The sequence below is a fragment of the Oncorhynchus clarkii genome, chromosome 11 (assembly GCF_045791955.1).
Source record: "Oncorhynchus clarkii lewisi isolate Uvic-CL-2024 chromosome 11, UVic_Ocla_1.0, whole genome shotgun sequence".
Classification (NCBI taxonomy): domain Eukaryota; kingdom Metazoa; phylum Chordata; class Actinopteri; order Salmoniformes; family Salmonidae; genus Oncorhynchus; species Oncorhynchus clarkii.
Window position 1 is genome coordinate 23,309,958 of NC_092157.1, and position 28,000 is coordinate 23,337,957.

Genomic DNA, 28,000 nt, shown 5'->3' on the forward strand with positions numbered 1-28,000 from the left:
ATCGACTGTATCCTTATGTAATACATGTATCACTAGCCACTTTAACTATGCCACTTTGTTTACATACTCATCTCATATGTATATACTGTACTCGATACCATCTACTGTATCTTGCCTATGCTGCTCTGTACCATCACTCATTCATATATCCTTATGTACATATTCTTTATCCCCTTACACTGTGTACAAGACAGTAGTTTTGGAATTGTTAGTTAGATTACTTGTTGGTTATTACTGCATTGTCGGAACTAGAAGCACAAGCATTTCGCTACACTCACATTAACATCTGCTAACCATGTGTATGTGACAAATAAAATTTGATTTGATTTGACTTTGCTAACCATGTGTATGTGACAAATAAATTTGATTTGATTTGATCGATATGGGAATTTGGTTAGCGTCATTCAGAAAAAGTGTAGTATCGTCAGCCAGCTGGCTTATAATAATTTCTTTACCAGCTATGGAAATACCTTGTACAGGAATATTATTTAAAGAATTTGCTAGAAGTTGGGTGATTAATAAAAACAGGTACGGAGAGATAGGACAACCTTGCCTAATTCCTCTCTTTAACTCAAATCTCAGTGAGGTGCCATGTTTCAATTTGATAGAGCTGTTACCATTTGCATAGAGAGTCTTAATAGCCTTACAGAAAAAATCCCCAAAGCCAAGTCTCTCAAGGGAGCGGAAAATGAACTGATGCTCTACTGTGTCAAATGCTTTATAAAAATCAAAAAAATAATATGAAGCTATCCTCAGTTATTAGGTCTGAGTAGTCAAGTATGTCTAATACTAGTCTGACATTGTAAGAAATATGTCTGTTCCTCATGAAGCCAGACTGTGTTTCATCAATGATTGCATCCAGGACTTCTTTAATTATTTTTGCAAGTAGTAAGGCTAATATCTTATCGTCATTATTAAGAAGACAAATTGGACGCCAGTTATCGATGAGCAGCACTTCTTTTATAGGCTTAGGTATCAGTGTTATTAACCCCTGACTCATTGTAGGAGGGAGAACATTGTTTTTAATACTCTCTAAAAAAGACTTCAAATAGGAAGGGAGCTACTTGTTCAGAAAATAATTGGAAAAATTCTGATGTAATTCCATCAACACCTGGTGATTTATTGTTCTTTAGATGTTTGATAGACTCTATAATCTCTTCAACTTTGGGTTCATCACACTGTTTAGATTCTATATCACTGATAGAGGGAACATTATTCAGTGAGTTAAAAAACATATCTGTGGATTCCTGACAGTACGTAGAGCTATACAGTTTTCTGTAAAAATTGCTACAGTATTTAGCAATTCATTTTTGGTCATCTGTAATAACACCATCAATGTTTAACTTATGGATAGTGTTATTTTTAGAGTGAAATTTCTCAAGTCTAAAGAAATAGGATGAATTCTGTTCTCCCTCCTCAATACATTTTTTCCTAGCTCTAATAAAGGCTCCTTCTGCTTTTAATTTATATATATTATCCAGTTTATTTTGTAACTCAATTAGTTCCATCTTCTCCTCCCCCAAGAGGTCGGCTGGGGACCTCTGAGAAAGGGAAGTTATCTTAATGATCACCTTTTCCTCCTCAGCTCTTCTGGTTTTAGCAAGATTACTACCATATTTTCTAAGGTATTTGGTTGGACACCTCAAATTTAAAGAGCTCCCAGTTCTTGCAATAAGATTTTTCTTCATTAAGCCCTTTCCCAAAAGTGTGAGAGCAGATCTTTAACCTCAAATTTAACTATATCATTATTTAATAATGAGCTATTTAGCTTCCAGTAGGATGCTCTACCAAGGTTCGTATCAGGAGTAAATATTTTGATATCAATGTAGTCAATTTGAGTAACGTTAATGTGTATTCTACGTAATGACACAGTTTTACGTTATCACGCTATGACATCACAACGTCATTTAGCAACAAATCAACCTGCCTCTAGCAACCTACCCTGAAAATGAGATGGCAACACTGGCAGTGAGCACACGGAAAAACAAGGTGATTCACCTCTAGCAAAGAAACATGTTACTATTATGTTGCAACTATTGTAACGTGTAAAATCGTTCATAGTTACAATGTGTCGTTTCTTCTACCAGGGCTGAAGATATAAATAGAAATCTATATTTCAATACAGCCAAACAGTTTTGGTGTTGTTTTTAGTAAGAGATCAACTATTATTTAACTTACTTTTGATGAATGTGGTCCCCAGGAAGAATTTCTCCTGCTTCTTGAACAGCTAATGGGGATCTGAATAAAAATCATGAACGTGTGTGAACAGCAATAAAAGCGACATGTATAGGCCTATGCTGTTCCTTACGTTTAGAGAGAGACATTTATGAATAGGCTACCGTGGCCAGTTATGTGCATATGAAACCCATGGACACACATACATGCACGTAGGCTAGCCTAATGTATTTACGTTGTGCTGCAGGATAGCGTGTTCTTTCACACGGTGGCGTTATCTCTCATGACTTCGGTCTCTCCCCCTATTGAAGTGAGTGTCATGTAGGAATCTGTGGGCACCGCTTCCTGCTTGAAAAGGACACCCTAAAAAAGGAACGTCAAAATGGTTCGAAGCAGACAGACCAGAGTACTGTTCCTGAATGACATGGAGCGACTAGAGAGGACTCTGTTCCGACTAGAGCAAGGTATGTAGGCAATGGCCATTCAAATCCTGGGCAACATCACATTTACACTTGCGAATAATACAAACAAAAACTACTGGGTATAATTTGTGGAACGTTCCAACAGGAATCTGTTCCAAAAACTTCGTAAAGTACAAGGATGCCAACAAACAACGCATACAAAGTAGCATGACCAATTCACCTCGCTAACTAGCTGCAGAATAGGCATCAACTAACCACGTAGTTTATTCTTAACGTTTTAATTAACGTGGTGAGTGAAAAACATAATTAAATTGCCCACTGCAGTATCTTATTCTGCCGCTATACAACTTTGTATGCGTTGTTTGTTGGCAACCTTGTTATTTACGAAGTTTTTGGAACAGACCCCTCCCAAAAAACAGTCCTGTGAATTATAGGCTATTTGAAGTTTGTCATTATTAGACAATTGTTTTTTTGTATGGTGCTATCTTGCTTTTATTTTACCCCCAGGAGGGATATTATTCCTGCTGTTGAAAATATAGACATTGAAATGCACATTTAGTTAATGGGGGAGTGGTAGGCTAAAGTAGTAGCCTATCTTGAAATATTCTAGTGAAAAGTTTGCAGCTATAAATAGCAAGGTAAAAGGCCTTGTGTTCTCTGTGGCTTAGCTGTACTGTTTCTACTGTTTGGCAAGATCAATTTCTTGGGCGGGCATCACTTCAGACATTGGATTTGTTTTTAAACTGAGTTTTAATGCACATTTGATTGGCAGGACACCATAACAGCTGCCTATGTGTTATCCAAGTTTACATTTTCCCATTAGGACATTATTAGTTCCAGTCATTGTCCAGGGCGAACCTTTCTGATTTCACTGTAGACTCCAGCAGTGCTTTTAGCACATATCCTGCTTGTGTATTACTTGTTATTATGTAATGATAATGACATACTATTATTATTCTACCATCAGGCTTTGAGCTCCAGTTCCGGTTGGGGCCCACTCTGCAGGGGAGGCATGTGCAGGTCCACACTAACTACCCTGCGGAGGGAGAGAAGTTTGACCGGCTTAAGTTCTGGCCTCTGAACTGGATAAACCCAACGGGGAGAGAGGATGACTCGGACAAGTACTGCAAACTGGACCTGCAGGTGGCAGGGTCCTACCAGTATTACTTTTGTGCTGGGTAAGAAAGCACTGTTTCTTGTTCAGAAGGAGTGTACACACATCTAGTTATTTGCAGGGTACAAGATAGATTCCCGTTCACTGTTCTGTGTGCAGTACTTTCACATTGAATCAAAATGTACTAGATATGTGGTGGTGGTAAGCCAGCACTGTTTATGCACTGTTCTTTTTGATTTCTGACATCTAATCATGATGTGTTTGATTGAAAACAAGACATAAGAGTCACAATGTAAACTGGTGAATCACAGTTAAATCCCTGTCTGTGACACCAGTCTCCGAGAGTGTCTCAGGGGGAGTGAGATATGCAAAAAACGTATTTCCATTTCACGCCTCACACTTGTACAGGTTACCCACTTGCACATGCAGTGAAACAGGACTATATAAGCACCCTATAACCCTAATAATAATTCTAATAATAAATATTATTATTTAACAAACCTACAGGTGATTTTGGGGCTCAACCTCAATAGTCAACCCTTTTATCCCATACACGTTATGCTGTTGATTGATCTCGTTGCCTGTTGTATTGCCTGATGTGGTCTGTGTGATTCCCAGGACTGAAGAGAAGACTGGTAGTGGCTACATAGTGGTGGACCCAGTGCTGCGTGTGGGTGCTGATAACCATGTCCTACCCCTGGACTGTATTGCCATTCAGACATACCTGGCCAAGTGCCTGGGGCCTCTGGACGAATGGCAGGACAGGCTCAGGGTTGCCAAGGAGACCGGTGAGGGGCAGAATGGGATACCATAGTCAGCTGGCCAACAATCAGAAGCATGGCTATTGTCTTCGTCAGTATAAATGGGTTTTTCTCCTGCTCGGGTTACGTGGTCAGGAAAAATTCCTGTCCTTACTCATAAGTGTCACACTGTCACATATTTAATTTGGTTTAAATTGCTGAAGTAAATAATTATTTTTGAAAGTACAGCAATTGTTTTTGCTTGTTCTTAATCATGTGCCTGCAGTTCAAAAGTACAGATACTAACAAATACAGAGTTCATCTTTATTGGTTCATCGTATAGATTGTGCTGTACAAAGAGTTGTGGTTTGGGGGATAATCACACAGTGGTTGAGATCTGTTTGGTTATACTGGTGGGCATTGACCCATTCTAATATCTGCAAAAAATATTTGCAGTGTTTGCCGTTTCTTAGTATCTGTCTGTCCAGACACGCATTGGGTTCATTGCAAAACATGTAACGTACCTATAGCATAATTGTTACTGTGCGTTCATAGATTCACATTTCTCATTCATAATATATTTTTATCTAAACTCTCTCTCTCTCCATAGGTTATAACATGATCCACTTCACCCCGCTGCAGAAGTTAGGGATGTCTCGCTCCTGCTATTCTCTGGCCGACCAACTGGAGCTCAACCCAGAGTTCTCTACTGAAGGGAAGAACTACACCTGGATGGATGTGGGCAACCTGGTGGAGAAACTGAAGAAAGAGTGGAACATGGTCTGCATCACTGACGTGGTCTACAACCATACAGGTATTGTTTTAGTGTATAGTGCACTACTATAGTCCCTGGTCAAAAGTCATGAACTATTAAAGGAATAGGGCATCATTTGGTGCACTCTACACATGAGCATCGGCTCACACTCTCTCGACACTGTAGGATGAATGCATTCCCATTTTGTGAATGGTGGTGTGGTAGGCTATGTAACATACCGCTTGGATATGTAACATACCTATCCATGCTGCCATTTATAGAGACAGGGGATCTCATCTCTAAGCTCTTCAGAAGATAGTGTTTCATGAAGAGTTATGACTGTGACCTTCTGGGTACTATTCCCAAGCCACAGGGAAGGCTTGCAGGACTGACTGATAGTAAAATATGGGTTAGCAAAGTCTCTTCTCAGATAACCTGGGTTTGATATAATATATAACTTTGCAGAGGTGATATGTAGTAGCTCCCTTTTTAAAATAGCCTTAATACTCTTCATAATCTTCAGGACAGCAAGTGGCTTTAGTGTCCAGAATGTTCAGATCTTTGAAAAGGACAAGTGCATACTTCACAAGTTTAGAATCCAACACAAAACATATGCTTGTAAATCTTTCATAGTCATGGTGTGAACCCATCATAAAATGCAATGGGGTAAATATCAAGAGCTCAATACCTGACTGAAAATGTCCCATGTTTCTTACCCCCAATCCCTTTCAAATATACCAAATACAGTGTGTTATTTTTTGGGGGTGTTTAACCCCCTTTTTTCTCCTCAATTTCGATCTTGTCTCATCGCTGCAACTCCCCAGCGGGTTCAGGAGGCGAAGGTCAAGTCATGCGTCCTTGGAAACATGACTTGCCAAACCGCGGTTCTTAACACCCGCCTGCTTAACCCGGAAGGCAGCCTCACCAATGTGTTCAGAGGAAACGCCTTTCAACTGATGACTGAGGTCAGCCTGCAGGTGCCTGGCCTGCCACAAGAACGCGATGAGCCTAGTAAAGCCCACCCTGCCAAACCCTCCCCTAACCCGGACAACGCTGGGACAATTGTGCGCCTCCCTATGGGACTCCCGATCACAGCTGGTTGTGATACAACCCGGGATCGAATCCCACTCAGGAGGCCCAATACATGGTTGTTTTTATACAGCAAAACAAACAATGTTACCCAAGAGTCCAGCTTAAAAGGAAATGCATGTATATTTATCAAAATTGTATCATGAATATATTGCAGGGTCATGGTGACTCATGCCCTTCTAGTAGTCTAAAGGCTATGACAGAGAAACTGGTGCCAGGTTGTAGTGGACTTTGGCATCCACTCAAGTATGGTCAGCAGGACTACTGCCAATGCATTAGCCAGTATGCGAGGAGAGATTTGCAACCTTTACATCACGTGTTAATGGACAGAGGAAGATGGTATGTGAACAGCAGGTTATCCTATATCGTTACTAGAAGTACACAATGAAAATACTGATTTAATAAACATGTTTGACTTCTTGTTACCAAATCAATGGTGGTAACCATTGTGATAACACTAACAGTACAAATTAATAGAACAATCATGTGTTGGATGTCCATAGCAACGGTGAAAGTTGAAGCACTTAGTCATAAATTGAAACATAATCATGTCACAGAGAGCGCACAGTCAAACAACCACATTTATTACAATCCACTATTAGGCAAAAATGTAATCAGAAACTCAGCTTCACACATTGTGCTGCAGACATGGGGGAGCCATGGTTATCTTTCCACCCCTATCATAAGCACCAATAACTAATGAAGGTGTGAACATGGTGTGGCAGTGTGGCAACATTTTAAAGCCCCCTCACTCAGTTGCCTTTGAAGACACAGGATGCATCCCAAATGGCATCATATTCCCTATTCCGTGCACTACTTTCTGGTCAAAAGTAGTGTACTATATAGGAGATGGGGTGCCATTTGGAACACAGACAGTGTCATGGAGTGATTGGCTGGTTCATTGCAAAGGGGAATACTTCAATCTGACCTTCAATGTGAAGAGGCTAAATGCTGACCGAGGAAACTGAGACCATGATGCAAGAGCCACAGCTGCCTCTGCAATGTTTGTCCTATGTAAAGGGCAACGGTGTTAGGGTGCACTGCACAACTTCTACCCCTTTAGTGTTTTTAAGTTTATTGATCTCTGGTACTTAAGTACGACCCGCAAATGACCATTGTTGAATGTGTTCCAAATATGTCTTATTCCATGACATTGGAGAGAATTCCCTACTGGGGTTGGATCCATTCTTCCTCTGTCATTTTTAACAACTGTTACCTTCTTTCCCTCCTAGTTGTGAGTAAGTTGTTGTGGCTGCACCTACTGGGCACACACTGGTTGAATCAACGTTGTTTCTGCGTCATTTCAATGAAGTGACGTCTGTGCCCAGTGGGTATGGCTACAACCTAGTAACAGTTAGTAACAGCCCCCTCTCTCTCCCTAGCTGCTAACAGTAAGTGGTTATGTCTACACCCTGAGTGTGGCTATAATCTGGTGAACTCGCCTCACCTGAAGCCAGCCTGGGTGCTGGACAGGGCTCTGTGGCACCTCACCTGTGACATCGCAGATGGGAAGTACAGTGGCCATGGAGTTCCTGCTCACATCGAGAATGAACACCAACTCCACGTGAGTTGGTTGGGTTACCCTTCTGTTTTGTATTGTATTGAAATAGGAAAATTGTCAATCCAATTAATGAAGAGATATTTTGAGTAACCCTACTTTCAACCCAAGTGTCCCTCTTAGGACATAGTTGGATTGATTGATTGCCTCTTGTAGATGCTGCGAGGTGTCCTGTGGGATGAGATCTACCCCAGGACCAAGCTGTGGGAGTTCTACCAGGTGAACGTGGAGAAGGCTGTGGACCAGTTCAGGAAGCTGCTTCAGGCAGGTAAGGGCTACCAACCACTCAGGACTTGTATTTCAGTGTCATTAAATTGAATTATGTTGAATGGGATGAATGGTGAATTATGTTTTTAATATCTCTTTTGAGCCAAGTTATTTGTGTTCCAGATATTGTGCTTCCACTGTTGAAGTAGCAATCAGCTCGCACTAAACATCTGGTGCACTAATCTTCTTCAGTATTTTTGTGTTTGATGTTTTCTACCCAGGAGGCAAAGCAGTGAGATTAGAGAATGAGGATAAGAAGCGTCTGAGGATCCTCCCGGACCCCCATTGTCGACGCTTCGGAAACACCGTGGACATGACCTCAGCCTTGGAGACCTTCATACCCAATGGGTGGGTTCGCACATAGGGCTAACATTAATAATATGCATGTCAATCTCTCCTGGTCCAAAGTGGAGGAGCGATTAACTTCACTACTACTTGTATTTGTGAGAGGTATTGACATTTTGATTGCACCAGGCTGTCTGTTTGAACTACTGGCACACAGCTCGGACAACCATACATACCCCACAAGACATGCCACCAGAGGTCTCTTCACAGTCCCCAAGTCCAGAACAGACTATGAGAGGCTCACAGTACTACATAGAGCCATGACTACATGGAACTCTATTCCACATCAAGTAACTCATGCAAGCAGTAAAATTTGATTTAAAAATAGACCTTAGGGAACAGCAACTGTGAAGCAACACAAACATAGACACATGTATACGAACACACAATACTATACGCACATGTACACATGGATTTTGTGTAGTAGATAAATAGTAGTAGAGTAAAGGCCCGAGTTCACACACTTAATGTTGTGAAATCTGTTATGAATGTACTGTAATGTATAACTGTACCACAGGAAGACTAGCTGATGCCTTGGCAGGAACTAATGGGGATCTATAATAAATACAGCAGCATACCTGCTCATAGAGTCACTGCTATGCCGATCACCTTTCTTGTAGCGTATTCTACCTTCTATAAGACAATTACTATGCTTGTTAACCCATCTTTGCATCCGCTAAGACACTTTGCAAGGGTGCTTTAAACCCATTTGAGATAAACAGGAATTCTTTGAAGCAATGATCCCGATTTATCTTAAGATGGGATTTGCTTTGTCACCACTGTTGGGTCTACAAATGCTTCTGTGCCACTCATATAGTTACATATTGCTACACCCGGCATAACATCTGCTAAATATGTGGATGTGACCAATAAAATTTGATTTTGATTTCCAGCAATGAGCCCTCATCCATCCAAGAGTGTTGTAACTGGTTGAGGAACAGACTAGAGGAGCTGAATGTGGAGAGCTATAAGGAGATGCACTACCATGAGGAACAGGCCACCAACTGCATTGTGGGAAATGTAGTGTACGAACGCCTTGCAGACCACGGGCCTAAGTTGGGACCTATTACCAGGAACCATCCAGTGGTGTGTGGATATTTCACCTTCCCGTTTGAGGACAACTTGACCTTTGACCAGGAAATGCAGCTGATGAGCCAGACAGACAAAGCGTGTCACTTCCTGGCCCACAACGGCTGGGTGATGTCAGACGACCCCCTGAGGAACTTTGCAGAGCCAGGTCAGCTGATAGTTCTGTTCTAACTATTTCTACAGACCGGTCGAGTTAAACAGAACAGAACATGCTCAGTATTCACATACTTGTCTTTGAAAAGTTTGTAAATGTTGCTCCGGCCTATGGGACTCCCAGTCACGACCCATCGTGACTCAGCCTGGATTCGAACCAGGGTGCTTGTAGTGACGTCTCTATGACTGAGATAGAGACGGCCTTAGACCGCTGCGCCACGCGGGCACTACATGTTTTCACACCCCCTGTGTATTTACTGACCACTTGTCATGAAAACATGTAGTGCCCGAGTGGCGCAGCGGTCTAAGGCCGTCTCTATCTCAGTCATAGAGACGTCACTACAAGCACCCTGGTTCGAATCCAGGCTGAGTCACGATGGGTCGTGACTGGGAGTCCCATAGGCCGGCGCACAATTGGCCCAGCGTCGTCCGGGTTTGGCTGGTGTAGGCCGTCATTGTAAATAAGAATTTGTTCTTAACTGACTTGCCTACTTAAATAAAGGTGAAATAAAAACATTTGATTTATGGTACATTAGGATTGTTATATCCAGATGATAATGTACTTTTCCTTGAGAAATGTGACTATTTTCTAATATAAGGTTTAGATATCATTGATTTCAACCCAACTAGTGTGATGGTGTGCAACTCCTCCCTGTCTCTAGGCTCTAATGTGTACCTGAGGAGGGAGCTGATCTGCTGGGGAGACAGTGTGAAGCTGCGTTACGGTGAGAAACCAGCGGACTGTCCCTACCTGTGGGCCCACATGAAGAAGTATACAGAGATCACAGCCCAACACTTTGCGGGCGTGCGCTTGGACAACTGTCACTCCACTCCTCTACATGTGGCCGAGGTACAGTATGCTGATCTGACTGTAGGTGCACCATTCATAGCTACATATCCTGGTGAATATATTCAGTGATACACTTAGGGTGCGTTCGTAAATTCACTTTGGCTATCTACTCCGATTTCAGAGCACTCTCATCTGAGAGTGCGAGAGCGCAGAATAACTGATGAATTTACGAACACGCAACATCCTCTGAATATGACCGGTGTCAGTAAACGTTGGCAATTTCTTTTTTACATTGTTTACATCTGTGAGCTTGTGTGGCCTACCACTTCGCGGCTGAGCCGTTGTTGCTCCTAGACTTTCCACTTAACAATAACAGCACTTACAGTTGACCGGGGCAGCTCTAGCAGGGCTGAAATTTGACGAACTGACTCGTTGGAAAGGTGGCATCCTATGACGGTGCCACATTGGAAGTCATAGTACGCTGAGCACGTGATAACTATAAAGCTCCACTCCACATTTCATTCTAAATGTCTACTGCTTGCTTTATCAAATTTTTCAACTAGGCTATAAAAATAATGTTGCATTCTATCTGTGCTGGCTTTTGCTGGCTACCTGAGACATTAAACAAATGGGTAGGAGGACATTCAGCCTACATTAATAAATTGCTGACAATCAGCCTAAATGGGTAATGGAAGCGCTTTAACTTTTGTGGTTTTTATTCGACACTTGCAAAAAAACAAAAAATAATTACGTCATTATGTCCAGCTGTTTTTACTGATGCAAGATAGTTAAATGGAAATGCACCCTAGCAGGAAATTGTTGCATCTGTACTCAACAAAAATATCAATGCAACATGTAAAGTGTTGGTCCCATGTTTCATGAGCTATTGCCGAAGAATAGAATGTGCCTTTCTCTAACATAAACCGCCTCCAACGTCGTTTTAGAGAATTTAGCAGTACATCCAACCGGCCTCACAACCGCAGACAACGTGTATCCACGCTAGCCCAGGACCTCCACATCTGTCTTCTTCACCTGCTTGATTGTCTGAGACCAGCCCTTTTGTGGGGAAAAACACTTCCAGGCCCATGGCTACACCCCTACCCAGTCATGTGAAATCCATAAATTAGGGTCTAATAAATGGATTTAAATTGACTGATTTCCTTAGATGAACTGTAAATCAGTGAACTTGTTGCATATTGCCTTTTATATTTTTGTTCAGAATATTTTCTAACTTTCTAATGTAGAGGGGGAAAAAAACACTGGACAAATTCATGGAAACATACAGTAGCTACTATTCTTGGGCTCCCGAGTGGAGCAGTGGTCTAAGGCACTGCATCTCAGTGCAAGAGGCATCACTACAGTCCCTGGTTCGATTCTGTCATCCGGGTTTGGCCGGAGTAGTCCATCATTGTAAATTCTAATTTGTTCTTAACTGACATGCCTAGTTAAATAAAGGTTTTTTTAAAAAAATGATCTTATTTTTATTGCTCGGGGAACAACTTTCTGAAGATATTTAAAAGTTTTCTAGATTCAAAATTGGGTTCCCCTAGTCTCAGAATGTGAGATTCTATTGGCTGTTCCTGCCCTTGTGCATTCATAAAGTATTCAGACCCCTTGACTTTTTCCACATCTTGTTACGTTACAGCCTTATTCTAATATGGATTAAATTTAATTTCTTCATCAGTCTACACACAATATCCCATTAGGACAAAGTAAAAAAACATTTATTTTATTTTTTTATTTTTGCAAATGTGTATATATCTTTAAAAGAAAAAACGGCAATACTTTATTTACATAGGTATTCAGAATGTTAAAATAGCTAGTGTCAAATAAATATGTACGTAGTATTCAACAAAACAATTGAACCCCATGTAGCCCTTAATGTTATTATGTAGGGAATTATGACACCATCATGCATATTAAGGCTTTATGAATGCTACATGTCACCACTCTAAGTGAAGTTTTACCTTGTGCTCTGTAGGCGATGCTGGCAACAGCCAGGGGGGTCAGACCTAACCTCTATGTGATAGCTGAACTCTTTACGGGCAGCGAGCTGATTGACAATGTGTTTGTAAACCGCCTGGGGATTACCAGTCTGGTCAGAGGTACTGCTTCTGCCTTATCGTACTGTAGGACTGTGGGAACTGGACTGATGCATTCTGACTGAGCATGATCCTAAATGTTGGTTCTTTCTTTCCTTCTCTTTCTTTCTTTCGATAATCTTATTCCCCTCTTCTGCCACGGGCTTACTTTGAATCTGATATTTTCATCATACTTATCCTGATCAAATTCTCCTTCATTAATATATATCTTTACTACCCTTCCCAACACCACTCTCCTCCTTTCCCTCTAACATTTTGTTGCATGGTAATTGACACTTTGCATGTCTCCCCCCCACCCCCTGTGTGAGATGTTTTCATATTTTCCCTCTTTCTTGCCTAGCCTGTCCCCCTTCACATCTCTCCTCCTCTCTTGTCTCATATCTAATCTCACTTTCTAAACCCCCTTCTTTCCTCTGTTCCTCCTATCTTTTTTCATCTCTGTCTGATCTCCCCCCCACATGCCTTTCTTGCATTGCATGCCCTGGCTTTGGCCTGTGGTGTGGGTGGCTGTGCTGTGTGTAGTACATGTTGGAGAGAGCTCGCGAGCTGAAGCCTGACCTGTATGTGGTGGCTGAGCTGTTCACGGGCAGCGAGGAGCTGGACAATGTCTTTGTCACTAGACTGGCCATTACCTCCCTCATCAGAGGTAAGAGCCTGGGTAATGCACAAATGGCACTTAATCTATAGCCTGTCTGCCAGTCTATTTGTGCAGTCTCGCCAACTCCTTGACAATGAGCAATGGAGTTGACGATCACAAACAGATCTGAGACCAGTCTACACATTTGATAGAAATAGAAAAATACATGTTTACTGTTTTCTGTTTTGCTTCAACATGTGGCATGGATATGTGTTAGTGAAGTTGGCTATTGGCTTTGTTCATGGTATGAAATACCTTTTTTATAAAATATTGATACACGGGAAACTGAATGAATCTGCAATTGATCGCCTCTTGGCTAAAAAAGGACCGTTGGTGGTAATATTTGAAGTTAACTGAATTCATTCACTATTTAAATCAGCCTGGGTTATTTGTTTTCTTATAAATGACTGCAATGACCATATTGGCTATAACCATTTGCCTGTTCTACAATAACAATATAATCTGTCTCTCTGTCTTCCTCAGAGGCTATGAGTGCAGGGGACAGTCATGAGGAGGGCAGGCTGGTCTACAGGTTTGGTGGAGAGCCTGTGGGCTCTTTCGTCCAGCCCAGCCTCAGACCTCTGGTGCCCTCTATCGCCCATGCCATGTTCCTGGATGTTACTCATGACAACGAGTGCCCTGTCCAGGTAGTTTGCAGTATGTAGCTGGGGTTACCCATGACAAGTCCCCTATTCAGGTAGTGTACAGTATGTTGTTACCCATGACAATGAGTGTCCTAATTAGGTAGTATACAATATGTCACTGGAATTTGTCAACATCCGTATTTATACCGAATTAAAATATAAACACAACATGTAAAGGGTTTGTTTCAGGAACTGACTTAAAATATCCATTTTTTTCCATAAGCACAAAAAGCTTATTTCTCTCAGATTTTGGGCACAAATTTGTTTACATCTCTGTTAGTTAGAATTTCTCCTTTGCCAAGATAATCCATCCACCTGACAGGTGTGGCATATCAAGAAGCTGAATAAACATGATCATTACACAGGTGCACCTTGTGCTGGGGACAAAAGGCCACTCTAAAATGTGCAGTTTCATTACACAACACAATGCCACAGATGTCTCAAGTTTTGAGGAATTGTCATGCTGGCTGCAGGAATGTCCACCAGAGATGTTGCCAGATAATTGAATGTTGAGTAAAGTCTTTGCAGATGAGCAGGGACCCTGAGCATTTTTCGTCAATAGAAAGGCCTCTTTAGTGTCCTAAGTCTTCATAACTGTGACCTTAATTGCCTACCGTCTGTAAGCTGTTAGTGTCTTAACGACCGCTCCACAGGTGCATGTTCATTAATTGTTTATGGCTCATTGAAGATGAAGATCTGTGAAGTTATTTGGATTTTTACTAATTATCTTTGAAAGACAGGGTCCTGAAAATGGGACGTTTCTTTTTTTGCTGAGTTTGTAGTAGTGTTATTGTTGATCGATGTTGTGACTGTTTGTTGGTGTTATTTATTTACTATTCCTCTTCTGTGTTGTAGATTCGCTCTGTGTACGACTCCCTCCCGAGCTCTGCTATCGTCTCCATGGCCAGTTGTGCTACAGGCAGTACTAGAGGATATGACGAGCTGGTCCCTCACCAGGTATGAATAAGGGCCATGATTATCAGAAGTGTGTGTGTTTGTGAGCGTGTTGTAAAGTGAGTTCACTTCAAAGACAAAACTGTAAGCTAAAATCTCTTCTATATTTATCTCGTCTATATTGAAACTGCTGACAATGTATGAAACAGACAGTGTTTAGTTCTACGTTGGATTCCAACTTCCTGTGTGTTCTTGTGCAGATCTCTGTTGTGAAGGAGGAGCGCTTCTATCCAAAGTGGAACTCGGAGGCCAAGCCCTCCTCTGCAGGGGAGGTGAACTCCCAGAGTGGTATCATCGCTGGGAAACTGGCACTCAACAAGTTGCACCAGGAACTGGCCTCTAAGGGCTTCTCGCAGGTTAGAGGGACTTCTAAGATCCACTCTGAGACATACACTGGGCACATAGCCATGGGTACGGATGGGCAGCCAGCAAATGTCTTTTGACTGTTTTCCCAGATCCAGATTTAGCCTGAACCTGGACTATAAAGCATGCTCAATACAGAATCTTGATGGAAAGTGCTTTCTAGTCCAGGACCAGGCTTATTGAAAATGGCCATCCAGAAACTGGACATGGGGAACTAAACTGAATTGCTCAGCAAGGGACTTAACCTGAGAGAAGCGGAAACACTTTTGAGGGAATATTGAATTGTAGAGTTGCAGAGTAAGTGCTTCTACTGAAGAACACAACAAAGAAGAGTGTGTGTGTGTGTTTGCAGGTCTATGTGGACCAGGTGGATGAGGACATAGTGGCAGTAACCAGACATTGTCCCAGCACACACCAGTCTGTGGTAGCTGTGTGTCACACTGCCTTCAGGAACCCCGAGACCTATCAATATAGACAGGAGGTTCCCCCCATGTGCATCCCAGGTACAGTACCCCAGTTTCCCTCAATCCTACTCCTGGAGAGCCACAGCCAAAAGAACAAAAGCCAGAACTACTGTGGCTCTCCAGGAGCCAGATTGAGTATCACCGCAGTAGGCTATCTATCACTAATCATCTTGATATCACTTCCTTTAGTAGTTTCCATGAAAACCCAGATCAGGTCAGTGTCGACTGTGTTCTCCTGCAGGTAAAATAGAGGAGGTGGTACTGGAGGCCAGGACCGTGGAGAGGATAGCTGGGTCGTACCAGAAAGACCGGAAGAGCATCAACGGTCTCCCTGATCACACATTAGAGATCAGAGAACACATCCAGGTAACACGAGAATAGCACCATGGAATTACTACTTTACACCCTGGTTTAGAATACTAGTTGCAAGCTTATCCCTCTAGTCTATCATTCCTTTCTATTGAAAGAAGTGGGCCAGGATTTGCTCAGGTCGCAGAGTTGGCAATGTTTGTTTTCTTGTTGAATGGTTATGGTAGTCTCATACACACTTGGTAAATTACAGAGTGTAGTGTAGCACAAAACAGGTTTTGTTCTCGGGTCTCTTCAGTCTAACCACCTGTATATGAATTCTACTTAATTTGAAAGACGCTGATGGTGTGAACACTTTCTACTCCAACTGTCTTGCAGTTACATGACAGCAAGATTGTGAAACAGGATGATGTCATGTGTAAGGGCCGCAGTGAATTTGTCCAGGAGATTGAATTCGAACACCTCAGCCCTGGTAGTGTGATAGTGTTCAGGTAAGAATACACTGTCCTATTGAGGTAATTTCACGTGCTGTATATATCAAGTGTCTAGGAGTTGGAGTCTCCCCCGTGTCCATACCATATGCATTTATGATCGGAAAAACCAAAACTGATCCTAAATCAGCACTCCTACTCTTGAGTCATGCCTTACGAGTCTGTAACCCGTGGTCTTTGTCCCCAGGGTGAGTCTGGACCCCAGGTCCCAGGAGCTGGTGGGGGTTCTGAGGAGACACCTGGTCCAGTTCAGTGACCATTACAAGACGGGCAGTATGCCTGACAACAACGCCCCAGCCATACTCACTACTCCACTGGCAGCGTACGTATATTCTAGATAATTCTTTCACTTGGTAAATTGATGGTTACGTTTGTAAGGAATCTCAGCCCATATCTCTGCTAATATCTGATCCATGCATTGCAACACAAGACATGTTAACTAATTAAGCAACTGCTGTAAGACTTTTTCATAGGCTGTCTTCCACTGGTAAATGTTAATCCAGCCTACATTTAATCTTCCTACCTGTCTGCTCCCTCCCAGTATTATGTCCAAGGTGACCCTGGCGGACATGAACGTGTTGCTGTTCCGTTGTGACGCTGAAGAGCAGGAGGACGGTGGAGGCTGCTACAACATCCCTTCCTGGATGAGTCTCAAGTACGGAGGCCTGCAAGGTACAAAACGGGGGGGGGGGGGGCTTTCAGGAAAATCATGACTCCTACTGCATGCATATTGCAGTGTTAACCGTTTTGTGCCGGGAACCGTAAAACTATGATCTTCCATTTACCAGTCAGGACCGCCAAGCTACCCTTCCTCCTTTTAGGGACTAATTACATTGAAATGGATATGTATGATGAGTTTGTTTGTCAGATGGAGTAACCTCTTTTGACACTCACAGGTCTGATGTCAGTGATGGGGGACATTCGTCCCAAAAACGACCTGGGACACCCCTTCTGTGACAACCTGAGACGGGGCGATTGGATGATGGACTACGTCAGCAACCGGCTGGTCATCAAGGGAGGAGCACTGGGCGAGGTAAGACATGACAAACCTCACCATGGTGGCATCCCAAATGGCACTCTGTTCCCTATGTAGTGCACCTCTCAGAAGTAGTGCACTACTGTTCATAGGGAGTAGGCTGCTATTTGGCACCCAGATCTGGTCAAGATGATGTCTATTCCTTTGAGTCCACTCAAATGTTTTTGAGAGCCATGGTGATTCTTCAATTGGAACTTTACAGATCCTTACCAAGCCTTACCACTCATACACTCAGCATCATTGTTGTATTGCATTGATTATGTCTATTTAGCCTGCTAACTGGCCATAGACACACACAGTTTTGCCGTTTTAATTAATATGTCTCTTGATGTCCCTTCAGGTAGGCAAGTGGTTCCAGGCCATGTTTACCTATCTGAAGCGGATCCCTCGCTACCTGGTGCCATGCTACTTCGACTCCATCATTGTTGGGGCTTATACCACCGCCTTGGATATTGTGTTCAATAAAATGTCAAAGTAGGTTGAATAACAACCAGCTATTCCTATTCATAAATGAAATAGAAACATCTGAATTTGTAGTACTTAAAAATAAAAAAACAATTGTACAAAAATAATTCTGTTCTGAATGAAAGGTGAAACTTGAAATCATTCCTCAAACTTCTAAATTCAGCTTGTCATCTCTGTGTGTTTGTCCTCTGGTTCTCTAAGCTTCATCCAGACCGGTTCCACCCTGGTGAAGCAGTTAGCTCTGGGCTCAGTACAGATGTGTGGAGTGGGCCTGCACCCCGCCCTTCCCCCCCTGGCACCCACCCTGCTTGACGTTCCCTACCGTCTCAATGGCGTTACCAACGAGAAAGAGCAGTGCTGTGTGTCACTGGCTGCAGGTAAGGCATTTCATTCAATTCAATTCAACTTTATTCTGGGCAATCCCTACTGGGGACCAGCCAATCAGTCTATACACTTACAGATACATCCACACACTTTAGCTCCCTCTCTCTTTTTCTTTCTCTCTCTCTCTGTCTGTCTCTGTTACCGGTTGGCTAATGGTTGTCTGTCTGATGTTACAGGTCTTCCTCATTTTGCGGCTGGGATGGTCCGTTGCTGGGGCCGGGACACTTTCATGGCACTGCGAGGTCTGATGCTGGTGACAGGAAGACACCTGGAGGCCAGGTACGTGTCACATTCTCCAGTAAAACATCGGTGTCCTATCTGATGAATGGGTATATATTTCAATTAAAGTATGATTTATTTTTTAAGTAACAAACTCCAGTACACCTGTGGTATTGGATGCTGCCAAACAATTGAATGGATTTCACACCAGTGTTTTGTTTGCCCTTCATCAGAGTTATAAAGATGAATCCTTTAATTTCTGTCACTGTTTTCCATAGAAACATAATCCTGGCGTTCGCTGGCACCCTGAGGTATGGCCTGATCCCCAACCTGCTGGGACAGGGGACTGGCGCCCGCTATAACTGCCGTGACGCAGTATGGTGGTGGCTGCAGTGCATCCAGGACTACTGCAACATGGTGCCTGACGGAGTCAACATCCTCATGTGCCCTGTGTCAAGGATGTATCCCACCAATGTGTCCCAGCCACAGCCCGCTGGAGCCTGGGTGGGTTCACACACACACACACACTCTACAGCCCGCCAGCGCATGAGTAAGGGGCATGGTGGTCTCGCTTCGTCACCGCAAGACTTTAAGTCTGGCTCATGAGACTAGGGCATGTCTGGGGTCAAACAGCTTGGTTATAGCAGCCTATTGATATGTCATACTCTGTGTAGATCTGACGATGCAGTCCAAAAAATGTGCTTATTGTTAGAAGTTCAAACAAGCACTTTTAGACAGGACCTAAATGTCTGCCCATGTTAAATTGTATCTGTGATGTTAACTCTGCAGATCCAGCCCCTGTATGATGTCATTCATGAGGCGATGACGCGTCATATGCAGGGGACGGAGTTCAGGGAGAGGAACGCTGGACCACAGATAGATCGCAACATGACCGATGAAGGCAAGATAAACACGCGCACACACACATTACACACACATGCAAATCTAGAGGCGTGGTTGATCAGCTATTTACGTGTTTTATCATATCGATTTTTGTCTTTCCCTACCAGGGTTTAATGTTGAGGCCAAGGTGAATGAAGACACTGGGTTTGTCTATGGAGGAAATCGCTTCAACTGCGGGACATGGATGGACAAGATGGGAGAGAGTGACAAGGCTCATAACAAAGGAATCCCAGCTACACCTAGGTACTGTTTTCCTCTCCTTTGGTAAAGAGTTGCTTGTCTTCACTCAGTCTAGGACAAGCCTACATATCCATAGTAATCTATTGTAGTATGTGCAGTGCTTGTTCTTTTCCCCTTGAGTTAAGTGTTTTCACAAGGGTGTGCATGTTTGTGCCTGCGTGTCTTCCAGGGATGGCTCTGCAGTGGAGATAGTGGGTCTCTGTAAGTCCACAGTGCGCTGGTTAGTGGACCTTCATACGCACGGCTTCTTCCCTTACGCAACCCTCACCATCCTAAGTGATGGTACGTTCTGGAATAAACCCAAATCTTCATGTTTTTCCCAGCTTTCTCACATCCTCAAATGTTACAAAATTAGACCATTATGACAATTGGGATACTACTACATAGTAATTTCAGATGTGAAATTTGTATTTTAAACAATCAAATTGTAAAATTGCTGGGGGTTTTTTCTCCATAGTGAAGCTAGACATATCTGTTCTCTTCTAGGTCGTAACATCTCTGTGCCCTATGAAGAGTGGAACAGAAAGATCCAGGAGAACTTTGAGAAGAAGTTTTACGTGTCTCACAACCTTCAGGACCCCAATGAGAAACACCCAGACCTGGTGCACAAGAGAGGCATCTACAAGGACAGCTATGGGGCCTCCAGTCCCTGGTGTGACTACCAGCTCAGGCCCAACTTTGCTATCACCATGGTGGTGGTAAGCACGGCTCCTTTTAACTGCCTCATTAGCCTTGTAACTAATGTCCTAGCGTCCTGTCCAAGGAATGGACAACATCAAACTGCCCCATGCTAAAGAAACGGGAAGATAGGCCCCTACTATATGGGCAGATCTGGCACTGATGAGGCTTACCTACTTACCTCATCGGTGTTGTAAAGACTAGGCTAGTCAGTGCTCTGGTTAACCCTAACCCTCTCAATGTGGGTGTACTGAGGTTACCAATGTATTTGTGCTGAACATTATTTGAGTCTTGCAAACCCAATTTACAAAGATGTATCACTTGTACAAGTTGTTGTCTTAGGTCAAGTATCTCAGCTCTGTGTGTACCTTCTCTCTCTGTGTTCTCCAGGCTCCAGAGCTGTTCACAGTGGAAAGGGCCTGGGAGGCACTAGAGATGGCAGAGAAGAAGCTGCTCGGCCCCCTGGGAATGAAGACGTTAGATCCAGAGTGAGTGGGATGCTTCATCCATACCCTCATTTACAGTAACACATTCACTCTGTTGCTTTATTTAGACAGCTCGGAACTGCAGAGAGGGTAGAGGACAGATCAAGAAGATCAACAGTTACGAAATTGGTGGCGTATCAGGAATTCGCTACAAAGTAGTCTGGAGACCTACTAGACTAGACCAATGGTGTATACAAACCCTGGATTTCTGATGCTATGTATTGGCCAATGAGAGGCTTTGAAGCCACCGGCCACCGCATTGGTACTCCTCACAAGAAGCAGTCCTCCGTAGGAAAGAATGGTATTCTATAGTATTCCAATTCATTATTTAATGGACAAATTGACAGGTATTTAGGAATATATTTATTGTAGTGGGGACATGCAGTGACGGTAGTACTCTCAAAAAATACACCTTTTAAGGTAAATGTTATATTTATAATATGTTCAGTTCACATAATATAATTTAAAAGTATTTATTAAGTTGTCTGTAATATATTTAGCAAAAAATGAATGTAGACATTAGTAAATGCATTTTTATAGCTTCTCAAATCTTTTTTTACAATGGTGGAAGATTAGAAAAATGGGTGTGCAGGGCTTCAAAACAGCGCCCCCTGTCCGTCATGTAGGGTTTACACACATTAGACTAGACCAGGTTTTCCCAAACTCTGTGTAGTGTTAGGGCAAAAACCATAACGTGCACGTCTTGTGGTCCCGAGGACTGAGTTTGGGAAAAGCTGGACTAGACCCAGTTCTGGCACCACAGTCATTCTTTATCTCATTCCTGTCCTCCTTGTCCCACAGTTAACATTTTCTCTCTTTCTTTCCCCTCATAAAGTGACATGAAGTACTGTGGTGTCTACGATAATGCTCTGGATAGTGAGAATTTCAATGTTGCTAAGGGCTTCAACTACCATCAAGGACCTGTAAGTACATTTATTGCAGCCCACATAAACATTAGTCAGTAGACAGGAACTTAATGGTGATTGTATGGTACCAAACTAGGGTTCGTGTTCCCATGTGGGGTCACCTGATTTGAAAATGAGGTCGCCAGAGAAACTTGGTTCATAGAACCGCGGTTACGTGAGTAACCTCTAACATCTGCTAAATGCTGTTGTGGCAAACAGAATGGTTTCTGTTTTCTTCCAACAAATGTAGCTCTTGAAATGTACAAATGTAACTTTTGAACGGTTGAAGCTATATCCTGTCATGACCACAATCCTGAAAGCTTAGACTCTCATGAATATGGACGTTCTGTATTCCTCCACGATCCTCAGAAGCCAAGCAGGACTCGTTAGAAGAGTGGACAGGACCAGGCACCAAATCAAACTGGGCAAAAAAGAACATTGAAAGCAATGATGACAGGGATTGACATTAAGGTCTGAAAGGCACTTGCCCATCATGCAAGACAATAGTATGTTGGGATTTCCCAAAAAATTATGATCACTTGCCCGAAAATGAAAATTAGACATGGGCGCCATGACCAGTGGAAGCAAAAATAGCCCCATAGCATCAAATATCCACCATATTTTTTACAGTATATATTCTGCATATGCTTCTGTTTTTCAACACCAAACCCACCACTGTGTGGCCAAAGAGCTCTATTTTCATGTCATCTGACCATAGCACCGGTTCCAATCCAAGTGCCAATGCCGTTTATCAAACTCCAGGCGGCGCTATGGTCAGATGACATGAAGAAAAAAAGCTCTTTGGATACACGCACACGAGTTGTGTGTTTGGCGTCTCAAAAAGGAAGCATATACAGAAAAGTACCTCAAACCTACAGTAAAATATGGTGGTGCATCATTGGATGTTATGGGGCTATTTTGCTTCCACTTGTCCTGTGGCCCTTGTTAAAGTCAACAGCATCATGAGGGTGCTGGAGTATTAAACTAGATTTTTGTTAGACTTTGTTTTACTACTTGTTAAAGAAAATCTCTTTCTCTGAGCAATTGTATTAGTATGACATAATATAAGGGGGAACCAAGAAGATCAGTACTGGAATTATTTGTATTTTGGTTGTCAGTTAAATAATTCTCACTGCATGCTGACTGCCATGAATTCCATAAATTATCTGTCGATGTGGAGGAACCACAAAGATCAGTTTTTAGGCTACTAGAATGATTTATTAATACAAAAAACTCAATCACCTGCCGAATGGTGCAACCTCAGAGCAGGCTTAATTTATGTGACTGCTCAGTTCACTTGCTTCGGGCAATGGGTCAACCCTTAATGTCAATACCTGGATGTTCTTTTCTACACAGAAAGTCATCAGGTCGACACTGGAAAGTGATGTTTTCAACTAAAATTATAGAAGCGGGGTACAGAAGAAATGTTTCCCTATTGAAACCAGTTCAGCCAAGCCTGAATTCAAGCGATAATGACACAAAGTAAAAACTAAAAAGGTTTTGTATTGTAACTGGATTATAGCTCCTGTCTAAATGTTGTGAATTATATATATTCATGTCATAGTCACCAGTAAACTCTAACTCAAAAGTTACTTCAACCAATGAATGCTAACAATGGCTAGCTATTCTACCAGTCTGTTTTAATGAGTGTTAGCATGCTAATAGCACACCATGTACACAAAAATGTATATTTTTAAGGGGTATGCAGTAGGTACAGTGCCTTGCGAAAGTATTCGGCCCCCTTGAACTTTGCGACCTTTTGCCACATTTCAGGCTTCAAACATAAAGATATAAAACTGTATTTTTTGTGAAGAATCAACAACAAGTGGGACACAATCAAAGTGGAACGACATTTATCGGATATTTCAAACTTTTTTTAACAAATCAAAAACTGAAAAATTGGGCGTGCAACATTATTCAGCCCCCTAAGTTAATACTTTGTAGCGCCACCTTTTGCTGCGATTACAGCTGTAAGTCGCTTGGGGTATGTCTCTCTCAGTTTTGCACATCGAGAGACTGACATTTTTTCCCATTCCTCCTTGCAAAACAGCTCGAGCTCAGTGAGGTTGGATGGAGAGCATTTGTGAACAGCAGTTTTCAGTTCTTTCCACAGATTCTCGATTGGATTCAGGTCTGGACTTTGACTTGGCCATTTTAACACCTGGATATGTTTATTTTTGAACCTTTCCATTGTAGATTTTGCTTTATGTTTTGGATCATTGTCTTGTTGGAAGACAAATCTCCGTCCCAGTCTCAGGTCTTTTGCAGACTCCATCAGGTTTTCTTCCAGAATGGTCCTGTATTTGGCTCCATCCATCTTCCCATCAATTTTAACCATCTTCCCTGTCCCTGCTGAAGAAAAGCAGGCCCAAACCATGATGCTGCCACCACCATGTTTGACAGTGGGGATGATCTGTTTAGGGTGATGAGCTGTGTTGCTTTTACGCAAACATAACGTTTTGCATTGTTGCCAAAAAGTTCCATTTTGGTTTCATCTGACCAGAGCACCTTCTTCCACATGTTTGGTGTGTCTCCCAGGTGGCTTGTGGCAAACTTTAAACGACACTTTTTATGGATATCTTTAAGAAATGGCTTTCTTCTTGCCACTCTTCCATAAAGGCCAGATTTGTGCAATATACGACTGATTGTTGTCCTATGGACAGAGTCTCCCACCTCAGCTGTAGATCTCTGCAGTTCATCCAGAGTGATCATGGGCTTCTTGGCTGCATCTCTGATCAGTATTCTCCTTGTATGAGCTGAAAGTTTAGAGGGACGGCCAGGTCTTGGTAGATTTGCAGTGGTCTGATACTCCTTCCATTTCAATATTATCGCTTGCAAAGTGCTCCTTGGGATGTTTAAAGCTTGGGAAGTCTTTTTGTATCCAAATCCGGCTTTAAACTTCTTCACAACAGTATCTCGGACCTGCCTGGTGTGTTCCTTGTTCTTCATGATGCTCTCTGCGCTTTTGACGGACCTCTGAGACTATCACAGTGCAGGTGCATTTATACGGAGACTTGATTACACACAGGTGGATTGTATTTATCATCATTAGTCATTTAGGTCAACATTGGATCATTCAGAGATCCTCACTGAACTTCTGGAGAGAGTTTGCTTCACTGAAAGTAAAGGGGCTGAATAATTTTGCACACCCAATTTTTCAGTTTTTGATTTGTTAAAAAAGTTTGAAATATCCAATAAATGTCGTTCCACTTCATGATTGTGTCCCACTTGTTGTTGATTCTTCACAAAAAAATACAGTTTTATATCTTTATGTTTGAAGCCTGAAATGTGGCAAAAGGTCGCAAAGTTCAAGGGGGCCGAATACTTTCGCAAGGCACTGTAGATAACGATATCACCAGAGTATGTTGTATCAGACATTTCAAATAAAATGTCAAACTAATGAGAAAACAGTCATGGTATTTCATTTTAAGAGAATTAACTAGATTTAGCAAGGCAATGTTGGGGCTAATTTGAATGGGCTCCAACAGCAGATTTAGGGGATCCCAGTACGACCCACGTGACTGCAGTGAAACATCACTCTGTAGGGGCTCCTAAACAACTATTGCCTGATGATCTTTTGAATTTCACAATATAAACCTATTGGGAAATTCAAAAGATCATCAGGCAATAGTTGTTTAGGAGCCCCAACAGAGTGATGTTTCACTGCAGTCACGTGGGTGGTACTGGGATGCATTTTATCCACTTCATGCCGTACTTCCTTCAGATTAAGATTCTTTCAACGTAATCTGACTGATTTGTAATACTGTCAAGGCCCCAAATAAAAAAGTTACATTGGCTGCTGATTGCATCACTGTTTTTGCATGGTGGGGTCGCGCTTTTTAAAAAATATATACATATATTTTTATATATCACTAATATTTTTATATAAAAAAAAATGTTTTTACATTTCACCTTTTTATTTAACTAGGCAAGTCCGTTAAGAACAAATTCTTATTTACAATGACGGCCTACACCGGCCAAACCCGGACAACGCTGGGCAAATTATGCACCACCCTATGGGACTCCCAATCCCGGCCGGTTGTGATACAGCCTGGATGGGGCCACGGGCCAATAAAGTTTGGTAGCCCCTGCACTATGGTAACTGTAAATGTGTGTTTCCCTCTCTTAGGAGTGGCTCTGGCCAGTCGGCTATTTCCTACGAGCCAAACTGTACTTTGCCAAGAAGATGGGGCCAGAGATATATGACAAGACTGTGTACCTGGTGAAGAATGTCCTCTCTAGGCATAACATCCACTTCGAGAGGTAAGACACAAGCACAAAGACTTGTTAGGTGACTTCAAATGCTATCATGTTCTCAATTGTTTTAACAACAATTCAGGTGAAAGGTACCCTCTTGAGGATAGTGAGACGCTAGCGTCTCAAGTGGCCAATTGCTTTGGGAAATGCAGAGCGCCAGATTCAAATACAATTCTATAACATTCAAACTTTCATTAAATCACACATGCAAGATACTCAATTAAAGCTACACTCATTGTGAATCCAGCCAACATGTCAGATTTTAAAAATGCTTTTCGGCGAAAGCAAATTATCTGATAGCATGCACCCATCAACCAGTAGTAAACAAAAGAACTAGCGTAGCAGGCGCTACACAAAACGCTGAAATAAAATATAAAACATGCATTACCTTTGACCAGCTTCTTTGTTGGTACTCCAATATGTCCCATAAACATCACAATTGGTCCTTTTTTTCGATTAATTCCGTCCATGTATACCCAAAATGTCCATTTATAAAGCAAGTTTGATCCAGAAAAAAACAGCTTGCCAAAACACAACATCACTACAAAACATTTCAAAAGTTGCCTATAAACTTTGCCAAAATATTTCAAACTACTTTTGTAATACAACTTTAGGTTAATAATCGATCAAATTGTAGATGGGGCAATCTGTATTCAATAGAGCAAGTAAACAAACCATGCACCTTTTTTCATCCTGCGTAACTCAACAGTGTAACGTTGTTCCAGGATGTGCTTCTTCTTCGTTGCACCAATGATTAACTTCAACCCAATTCCAAAGACTGGTGACATCCTGTGGAAGTTGTAGGAACTGTAAAATGGACGCTATCAAATATCCCTTGGCAAAGACAACTGAGGGAACGGTCAGGCAAAAAAAAAAACTCTGAACAGTTTTTCTTCTGGGTTTTGCCTGCTACATAAGTTATGTTATAGTCACAGACATGATTGAAACAGTTTTAGAAACTTCAGAGTGTTTTCTATCCACACCTACTAATCATATGCATTTAATATATTCCTGGCATGAGTAACAGGAAGTTAAAATTGTGCACGCTATTTATCCAAAAGTGAAAATGCTGCCCCCTATCCTTAAGGTGTACATTACTTTGTTTTATTGTTTCACTCAATTTATGTGATTGATTATAATTGTCACATAATCAGTATTGTCTTTTATCACCCACCAGATCGTCTTGGAAGGGTCTACCTGAGCTGACTAATGAGAATGGCCAGTACTGTCCCTTCAGCTGTGAGACTCAGGCCTGGTCTATCGCCACCATACTGGAGGTGCTGCATGATCTGTAGATGGAGAATATCTTATTTTCTTTTGCAGTCTTCAAAAATATTTCCTTTATGCAATATTTTCGTGAAGCCCTTTTAACCATTATCACACACCATAGCTAGAACCATGTGGCTATCTCTACAAAACTGCCTTAAACAACATAAACCCCTAAACCTCTTTGTTACATGTTGATATCAATGTCAATGTATGCTTTCATAAATGTGGCTTGCATGTTCATTGTAGTCAATACATATTTAATTGCTTTAAAATCGGTTAGACTATTCAATACATTCAGAAGTACTTTTTTCTTAATTCTGCATTCTCATTGCTGCAGGGATGAATTGTCCCTTCTTCCCATTCTAAATGCTGTCTCATACTATATATATATATATATTATTTTGTCCTTGTGACTGATGAGACGTTGAACTGTGAATCAGAAATATGAATCAGATCCACCACAAGAATATGCTTCACATGCTACACCACCATAATAAAAAAATGTATTTAAAAAAAATCACATTTGTGTTCCAGTCCAAACTTGTGTGGATAACACCAGTAGAAATAAATCATGAAGTAATCCTCTCTTGCTGTTTTGTGCAATGTCATGATTCACCCCCTCTTTTCTGCAAAGTCATGGTTCACTTATCCCCTGTTACTGGAAGACCTCACCCCCTACAGATTCTTACTGTACATACT

General features: G+C 42.0%; 2 protein-coding genes across 5 annotated transcripts in view; one reads left to right on the top strand and one right to left on the bottom strand.

The window, feature by feature from the left end:
- The window catches only part of LOC139420383 (ferric-chelate reductase 1b), a 61,230-nt gene extending 34,460 nt beyond the window's left edge, over positions 1–26,770 (bottom strand). The window contains exons 1-3 of one of the 3 annotated variants that reach the window (XM_071170424.1): positions 26,421–26,736; positions 20,754–20,847; positions 16,984–17,125 (exon numbers count right to left, since the gene is read on the bottom strand). In XM_071170424.1, coding sequence (XP_071026525.1) covers positions 16,984–17,031 — 48 coding nt within the window. In that variant the 5' untranslated portion in view covers positions 17,032–17,125; positions 20,754–20,847; positions 26,421–26,736. Of the gene's footprint in view, positions 1–16,983; positions 17,126–20,753; positions 20,848–26,420 lie in introns of all 3 variants that reach the window. The other 2 variants (XM_071170429.1, XM_071170430.1) reach the window with 2 other exon arrangements.
- Positions 1,923–27,886, top strand: LOC139420381 (glycogen debranching enzyme-like). 2 transcript variants are annotated; one of them, XM_071170422.1, is made up of 32 exons: positions 1,923–1,989; positions 2,487–2,639; positions 3,565–3,775; positions 4,330–4,499; positions 5,062–5,265; positions 7,677–7,858; positions 8,009–8,120; positions 8,341–8,467; positions 9,358–9,701; positions 10,369–10,556; positions 13,121–13,244; positions 13,719–13,882; positions 14,735–14,836; positions 15,034–15,189; positions 15,549–15,699; positions 15,902–16,026; positions 16,348–16,460; positions 16,648–16,782; positions 17,002–17,132; positions 17,357–17,493; positions 17,837–17,970; positions 18,163–18,338; positions 18,522–18,624; positions 18,843–19,068; positions 19,354–19,465; positions 19,575–19,710; positions 19,877–19,989; positions 20,194–20,405; positions 20,776–20,873; positions 21,706–21,793; positions 25,905–26,038; positions 27,210–27,886. In XM_071170422.1, exons 2-32 carry the CDS (start codon positions 2,558–2,560, stop codon positions 27,325–27,327), a joined length of 4,608 nt encoding a protein of 1,535 aa, XP_071026523.1. In that variant the 5' UTR covers positions 1,923–1,989; positions 2,487–2,557; the 3' UTR covers positions 27,328–27,886. The 2 variants fall into 2 exon arrangements, with proteins under 2 accessions (XP_071026523.1, XP_071026524.1); XM_071170423.1 differs by lacking the exon at positions 13,121–13,244 and adding an exon at positions 12,478–12,601 and having other exon boundaries at positions 27,210–27,459.
- The last annotated feature ends 114 nt before the right edge of the window (positions 27,887–28,000 follow it).